Source organism: Pseudopodoces humilis, chromosome 28, assembly GCF_049639895.1.
Source record: "Pseudopodoces humilis isolate 2021_Gansu_Grassland_sample_001 chromosome 28, ASM4963989v1, whole genome shotgun sequence".
NCBI classification, from domain to species: Eukaryota; Metazoa; Chordata; class Aves; order Passeriformes; family Paridae; genus Pseudopodoces; species Pseudopodoces humilis.
This window is the reverse complement of record NC_142227.1, coordinates 5,708,610-5,716,889: the sequence shown is the minus strand read 5'-3', so window position 1 is coordinate 5,716,889 and position 8,280 is coordinate 5,708,610. Positions and strand designations below refer to the sequence as shown.

General features: G+C 48.7%; 1 protein-coding gene across 1 annotated transcript; it reads left to right on the top strand.

The window, feature by feature from the left end:
* Nucleotides 1-4,314: 4,314 nt before the first annotated feature.
* On the top strand, nt 4,315-7,368 carry LOC102100448 (uncharacterized). Its single transcript, XM_005531375.3, has 2 exons — nt 4,315-4,365; nt 4,917-7,368. Exon 2 carries the CDS (start codon nt 4,920-4,922, stop codon nt 7,050-7,052), a length of 2,133 nt encoding a protein of 710 aa, XP_005531432.1. The 5' UTR covers nt 4,315-4,365; nt 4,917-4,919; the 3' UTR covers nt 7,053-7,368.
* The last annotated feature ends 912 nt before the right edge of the window (nt 7,369-8,280 follow it).

Here is an 8,280-nt window from a genome sequence, read left to right as displayed (position 1 = left end):
CCCAATGTGGAACCTAACTGAGATCAACTTCTTGGCACTGTGGGATCCTGCAGGAATCTTTGAATTAGTAAAATTTGTTGGCAATGGTACCTACAAGCAGCAGTTTTCTCCTCGTCAGAGAAGAGAACAAGGTGAGAACATGTGAGGGAGAACAACATGGCGACACAAAGGTCAGTGGGAAAAAAGGAAGGGGAGGAGGTGCTTCAAGCACCACAGCCAAGATTCCTCTGCAGGCCATGATGAGGACTGTGGTGGAAAAAATTGTCCCCTTGTCATGCATGAAGTCCATGGGGGATGAAGAGCTCCATCCACTTGCAGCCCATGGGAAAAGTGCTCATGCTGGAGCTGGTGGATGTTAGAGAAAACTGTGATCTAGTGGGAGACCTGAATAGAGAGGACCCCTGCTTCCAAAGTTAGAGAGAGAGCCCTTGCTTCCAAACCAGAGCAGCCTATCCTTAGGGGACTGCACCCCATGGATGAGCGACCTGTGCCACAACAGTTTTGGGACAACTGCCCATGGGAGGGAACCCAATGCGCAGCAGAGCAGACTCTCCCTGAGAGAACAGAAGATGATTTTGAGTCACAAACTGACCAAAACCCCCACACCCTGTCTCCCTATGCTGTTCATGGGAAGGAGGGAGGGGCTCGAGAGGAAGAAAGGTGTTTTAATGTCTTATTTTACTTCTCATTATCCTCTTCTGACTCTGCTCATCTTTTTCCCTCTCCTTTGCCCAACTATAGCAGGAGAGGATAAGAGAATGACTCTTGTGGGTGCCTGATCTTTGGCCAGTGTCAAATCATGACACATGGCAACTTAACCTTCAATACTACCTGTATCTGCAGTGTTACCTGCACTGGGTTTTTGGACATAACAAGTGCTACATATAGCTTTCCATATGCAGATAGCATTGGAGATCCTGTCACGTGTCGATGGCATAGCACAGTTCTGTGGAGACAGCAACGTTATTACAGATGTACATATATAGCACACCAGGGCTCAGCACTGCTCAGACCAAATATACACAATTCCACACCATGTATGGTGTTTGGTCCCCTCCTCTTAAGTACAGGAGAGACATCAGCCAGTAGGGGACACAGCTGCAGGGGAAGGATGGACAAGCACTCACTGCTTAGGCAGATGCTAGGGGCACAAAGCACCTCAGCCTGGGCAGAAGGCTTTACACAGCCCACCAGGACTGTGTGGGGTTTCATCCAGGCTCTTTTTTCTGCAAGCTGGCAGGAGGAGACACCATGGAACACAGTGGAGAGGAGAGACCCAGCAATGCCCCTCCAGCCTGCTGCTGGCCTAGCAGCAGCTGTAGCTGAAATGATTTAGAAGACACTCACAGCCCATACTGCATTTTTGAACATGCCCAAAAGAAATCCATTTGTTGCCTCTGACATTCACTCAGCTTCAGGCTACAGCCTCCCTATACACTCTTGCAGAAGAGGATAAAGAGCCACCAACAACTGCAGTAGAGCCAGTGTTTGTATATCCAGACCCCACTGGAGAACACACTCTGCACTTACTTTATGCAGTGACACCACTGCTTCAGCAGTGGGAATACAGATGTAAGCCAGGCAATATATAAAACAGAAAAAACAGGGACAAGCCAGTCTTACTTGTTAGCATGCTTCTGCTATCCTTCTGTTACTAAATCCCCCAACATCGTCAGGATAAATAAAACCCTCTAACATAGTCTTTTCAGTGTAAATAAGTAAGGTATTACTTTATCCTTGGTCCAGAGGTATATGTATGGCCAAAAAAATTCCAACCTCCATACAGACATCAATACAAAACTTTTTTGCTTATTTATACACTGTTAGCAAACAAAGAAATTAATGTTATTGGTTCTAAATTACATAACTCTTTCATAATTAGTATTCCATCTTCTATTGGCTGATGATTTCTTGCTTCTTATGCTAATTAGTCCATATTTTTAGTCTTTTTAGTATCTTTTTCCTCCAGTAGGGACTTTCCAACACATATGCGGAGTCTTTGTTAGTCTCTTCTTTATCTTCTGGTTTCCGCAAAAGGTCCTTGTAATCCATAAATTCTGCAATCTAGATATCCAGCTTCAACAATATATCTCTCTCTCCCAGGCTTTTTTCACTGAAGCATATCAGAGTTAGTTTAGCAAAATGTAAAGTTTCAGTAATTTTCCCAAGCTGTGTTCCCATAAAAGGAGCATATGACAACTTTACTAAATGCTGTCTAAAAGTGGTTTAAGACTAACTCACTACATGTAACTTACATACTGGTTACTATTCTTTTTTTTAATAATTAGAAGTTAATTAAACTATTAATTTAATAATTAGGGAAGTTATATAATTTCCAACAATTTGGTCTAGGAAATGGAGCAGCCAAAGCACACAGTTGTATCTGACTGTAAAAATGTAAAGTAAAAAGAAACAAAAAAGCCTGGGGAATCAGAGGCTCTAGTTAAAATGACACCTCCTGTCTCAATCCCCAAAGCAGAGGGAAATGCATCTGCAGATGAGTACTCCAATGCAGTTACCATCACACACCATTTGTAACTTGCATCTAAGCTCTGTCTATGAACCAGGAATGTTGTGTGGCCATTTCAATAGGTTGAAGATATTCCTCCTACCTGACTCCAAAGGCAGAATGATGGACACTCCTTTCAGAGCAAAGGCTGCAACTCCAATGCATGATGCAGAGGTCTGCACCATCTACCCTGGCTGCTGCCAGTGCCTCCATCCAGACAGAGCTGCCAAATGGAGGTGCTGCAATGAAGATCTCTCATTGCAAGAAGTGAATGAGTCTTTCTCTAGGGCAGGGACAGGCACCTGCAAAAGGTGTGCCCAGGTGGAGGACCACCTGTGGTAATTGGTTGAGAAAGGCAAGAGGCAGTGAGAAAGCTGTATAGTAGCAGGAAGGCTGAGGAGTTCTTTCCCTGGAAGGAGAGAGTTTGCTGGTTGCAAGCACAGTTTGCAGTAGACCTTCAGCACAAAGCCGAATAGCAAGAGACTTCTCCAGTGACACACATAGAAGGGGAGAAGACCAAGAGAACACACACAGAAGGAAGGAGGGCCAGTGTGGAAGAATGGAACAGCAAGGACCTGCAGGAAGAATAGTCTTCCCCCAAAGCCACAGGTGCTCTTGCAGAACTTTTCCAGAAGACAGAGGTGCCCTTGAAGAACCTTTCACTGCTCTGCAGGAAAGACTTAGCAGGTGAGACACTGAAGATGAGTAAGGTAACCCCATCTACTCCCCATATAACAACCAGTAGGGCAGCATGATCTGTTCCCCATATAATAATTATCACAACTAAGAGAGTAACTGTAAGAGGAGACTCTCTTCCGAGAGGTATGGAGGCACTATTTACTGGTCTGCTGTACTCTCTAGATCATGCTGCTTACCATGGACTCATATCAGAGATGTCACTGAGAGACTACCATGCCTTGCACAGTCCACCATTACCTGCTGCTGTTGTTTCATGTGCATGCCAGTGATACAGTCAAGAGCAGCCTGAGCAGCGTCAAGAAGGATTACAGAGCCCTGGGAGCAGCAGTAGCTGCTGACTCTGGAGCACAGGTAGTTTTTTCATCAATCTTCCCAGTCAAAGGGAAGTGGTTTGAAAGCCAGTTGAATCTGGGGAATCAACAGATGGTTACAGGACTGGTGCCACAGCCAGGGATTTGGCTACTTAGACTATCACACTTGCTTTGAACAATTTGATCTACTGGGGGCAGATGGAGTCCATCTGTCAGAAAAATCAAAGAACACTCACAAACTTGCCAAGCTAGAGAAGAGGACTTTAAACTACAGTTGCTAGGGGAGGAGAGCTTCAGTCCATCCCACTCCTATCACAGACAACAAGAGATGTCCTGAGCCTCAAGGCATCCTGGTCCAGATAGGCCTGCATCCAGACACAAGTGCTTCTCCAGCATCATGGGCATAGTCATTTTATTACTACCTCAGCCCCTTCTCAGAAGCTGTGGCCAATGCTCCTGCCCATTTTCTCCTCAGAAGCCAATTGAATTATTTTCTGCAAATGCTCCTGCAAATCCTAAGGGGAAAACTAGTTTGAGCAGCAGAACAAGTAGGATCCAGTGCAGACTGCATTGGGACACAACCATTTGCTGCTGGGGCAATGCCTGCTGATCCTCGTTGACATTTTGCAAGGAGAGATAGTGATGTGGCAGTGCAGCCAAAGAAAGGGCTGTGTGAAAAGACAGGAGATGGGTTTGGCTGCTCAGGAAACCATAGCTCCCTTCCCACAACTGTGGGTGCTGATAGAGGGGTGGGCAGCTCCTTGCTAGCACTGACCCAGAGCACTCTCTGGTCTGTGGGCAGGAGGAGGCAGAGCAGCAGGAGAGCAAACATTGGAAGATCTACAGGTGAGTCACAGTGTTCACAGGGGCCTGGTTGCTCATGGAAGACACATCTGTGCACAGGAAGCTCACATGATTCATACTCCTACCCTCCAAATCTAGCAGAGGGCTCAGCTGGTGTTGGGTAAGAGCATATTCAGGGAAATTCTTCCAGCATACAATTTGTCTGGGTTGAGCTGGGTGTGGGTATGCTGGGACAAAAACACTGCAGAGGTATGGCTTTTACAGTGGTGAGGGCAGCAATGCTGCCCCAGTGTAGAAGGCATTGCTGTGAAGAGGCCCATGAGTCAGGTTCTCCACACTATGAAAGAGAATGAGGAGGGCAAAAGGGCCAAAATGTCATCTGCTGGTCTCCAAGGACAAGATGGCAGTAGGTGTGGGATTCGTCCCTCCCTTACATCATCACAGGGAGAAGCTGCAGAGCTCAGAGGTTGCCAGAGGGTCTGGCAGGGGATGCCAGTTTTGCTGCAAATGGTGCTTGCGCGGGAATTGTGCGGGCAATGAATATGTAGGTGCATGCCTGATTGCACCCACACCCCTCGGTTCTCCCCCTCCAGGCCATGCAGGTCCCTGCCCTGACCCTGGTCACTCTCCTGGCCCTGTTGTTCCCAGCCCAGCCCTGCCCCTCAGAGATGAACAAGGTCAAGGACCTCCTGGAGGTGAACTGCACAGGGAAGGCTCTCAGGGCAGTGCCCCCAGACCTGCCTACAGATACAGGCATCCTACTTCTCAGCAACAATTACCTGGAGTCCCTCTCCACTGCTGCCTTTCTGCCCCTCACCCAGCTTCAGGACATTGACCTGGCCAACAATGGGCTGGTGGCTCTGCACACGGGGGCCCTGCTGCCGTCCCTGAAGGACCTGACCCTCTCCCACAATGCACTGGCAGCCCTACCCATCCTGGAGGGCCTGCCTGCGCTCACCCACCTGGCTGTGGCCCACAACAGCCTGGAGACACTGGCCCCGGGGGCTTTCCGCACAGTGCCACAGCTGCAGAATCTGGACTTGAGAGGGAACAAGATGCAGCAGCTGCCCTGGGAGGCCTTTGCAGGGCTGACGGCACTCAAGGAGTTGGACCTCTCAGACAACCTCCTGAAAGAGCTACCCAAGGAGTTGCTGCAGGACCTGAAAAAGTTGGAGACCCTCTGGCTCTCAGGAAACCAGCTGCAGACCCTGCCCACTGACTTTTTCCCAAAGGGGCGTCTCTTCATGTATGTTTTCCTCACTGAGAACCCCTGGAATTGCAACTGTGACCTGCACTACCTCCAGACCTGGATCCAAAAGAATGCTGACATTGTTTATCAGCCAGAGCGGGGCCTGGAGGAAACAAAGGTGGAGGTTGCACCTGAGAAGGTACTGTGCCACAGCCCTACTGAGCATAGGGAGAAGCCCATCATTCACTTCAAGCTTAACTGCAGCATTGTGGAGGATGCAGATGAGGAAGGAGGGGATGAATACAATTATGAGGAAGAAACAACAGAGAAAGCCACCGTGACCACCTTCCCCCCACATGGATTCATCCCCAAAGAGGACACTACCATGCCCTGTGCTGTTACCTCATCTTGCCTTCCTACCCTCACTACCACAGGATCTCCCCTCACCAGACCTTCCTTCAGCACCCCTTGTACCTCCACCCTTTCCCCAAGCACTTTGCTTGTAATGCTGACAAGCATCAGAGCTCCCAGCACCACCACTCCTGTACCAGCCAGTCCCACCATGATATTCTCACAGAACCCTAGCACTGCTACCATTCTCACTGCTGCTACCACCATCACCCTGCACAGACCTGCCACCTCGCTGCCAACAGCGATAAGCAGGAGCCCTTCTAGCACCAGTGGCCATCCTCAAATCACTCTTGCTGCCAGCACTATCTATGGTAGTCTCATGGGGTCCACTGGCACATTTCTCACTACTTCCACAGCAGTGCCTTCTACTGCCATGCTAGAAGCTTCTTCTATTGTCAGATCTCCATCTCCTCCTCCGATGCTGGCCAACACCACGCTTTCCACTCATGCCACAACAATACCACCTCCCCTGGACACCACACATTTCACCCAGTCTGCATGCTCCCCCCTACCTGCTCCTCCTTCCCTCTGCCCTTGCTCCATCCCAGGATGGGCTGTACCTGTGCTGCGTTTGCAGGCAGGTGGGGAGGGTCCACAGTGGGGGCAGTGGGTGCTGAGGCACTGCTGCCTGTTACACTGGGTGCTCTACCAGGCTTCCTTGTTTGTGCTGGTCCTGACCATGCTGGCTCTAGCAGGTTGGATGGCATGGATGTGTCTGGTGGGAAAACCCTCCTGGCACCAGTCCTTGCAGACCCAAGAGGTGCGATATCCACTGCAGGAATGGAGGGAGTCAACAGGAAACCCTATGATACATCTCAGCAGTTTCAAAATACCCCTCCAGCAACCCACATTCTGTACAATCAAGGAAGTGGACTTGTGCCCTGAGGTTACCTACTGCACAATTAAAGATCTGGGGATACAGCACAGTCCTCCTGCAAGTTACTCTTTCTGCACTACAAAGGAACTGTGGGTTCACCACAGTCCTCTGCACACATCAGTCAAGCCTTTTTCCAGGAAGCTGATGGTCACAGACCTTGGCTTCCCGAGGACCCCATCTGCTTACAGCCTAGACACAGGTGTCGAGGCCATTGGTGATGTCAGAGTGAAATATGCAGGTAACACCATGTAAATGATTCTGTACACCCAGAGAAAGAGATTGACAGTCATGGTTCTGCTTTATATGCTTTGTTTTACAAGGGAAAGATCTACTTGCCTAGGGGGAAGCCATCCAGCTCCTTCCTCTAGTACTCTCAAACAGCCTGAGGTTTCCAGAGCTAAAATAATTACTTGGGTATTTGTCAGAGGAAAATAATATCCTAAACTGGTCAGTGATAGTCTGGGGCTGTCACTGCCACAGACTGGTTTTGGGGTAAGTGAGGGCAAGCAGAATTTACATTGTGCTATGTTGCAACTGCTTCTGTTCAAATTATGCACACAAAGATGCAATATACTTTTCTACTCAGTGCCAGGTTCTTAATCACATAATAAATATTCTGTGCCTGAATTTAAAAGGAGTGCTGGCTTAATTTCACTGGACCTGCCACAAGTCCAGGCAGGGCACAGTGAATTAGAAATTTGTCTTCAGTATTTGGAAGAGTGAAGACAGGGAAGAAAAGTCCATGGAATCCCAGAATCCTAGAATATCCTGAGTTGGCAGGGACCCCTGAGGATCAAGCTCAACTCCTGGCCCTGCACAGACACCAGCAATCCCACCCTGTGCCTGAGAGCATTGTCTAAACACTTCTGGAGCTCTGGCAGCCTTGGAGCTGTGACGTTCCCTGGGGAGACTGTTCAGTGCCTGATCACTCTCTGGGAGAAGAGCTTTTTCCTAATATTTATCCATTGGGATGCCCTCATGACACAGCTCCAGTTGTTCCTGGGGTCAGAACAGAGCTGGCCCTCTGCCTCCCTTCAGGGGAGGTCTCTGCAATGAGGTCTCCCCTTGATCTCCTCCAGACTGAATATGTCAAATGCCCTCATTCGACTGCTACTCATACCCTTCCCCTCTAAGACCCTTCCCCATTTCTGGCCTCCTTCGGATACTCTTTAACAGCTTTAGATCCTTCTTGTATTCTCGCATTCAAAACTGCACACTTATACTCCTATTCTTGACTTTGGCCCCAAATATGTGATTCTTTCCTGTGAAACTGAATCACATGGAAAAAGCATCCCACTGGCAGGTAATAAGGAAAGTGCAAGTGTTGATGCCTCCGCATGACCAATTATGGATGGCCAGATATGAAGGAGTAGGGTGGGAGGCTTTGAAAGGCAATGGATGTGATTTGTAAGGAATTACATGAGAACAAAGCACTCCAGAGATGGCCAGAATTTTGTGATCACCTGTCTACATGTCACTC

Bases quoted from the DNA above. Each gene is read 5' to 3' on its own strand.
- LOC102100448 (XM_005531375.3), top strand. From the start codon at position 4,920: ATGCAGGTCCCTGCCCTGACCCTGGTCACTCTCCTGGCCCTGTTGTTC.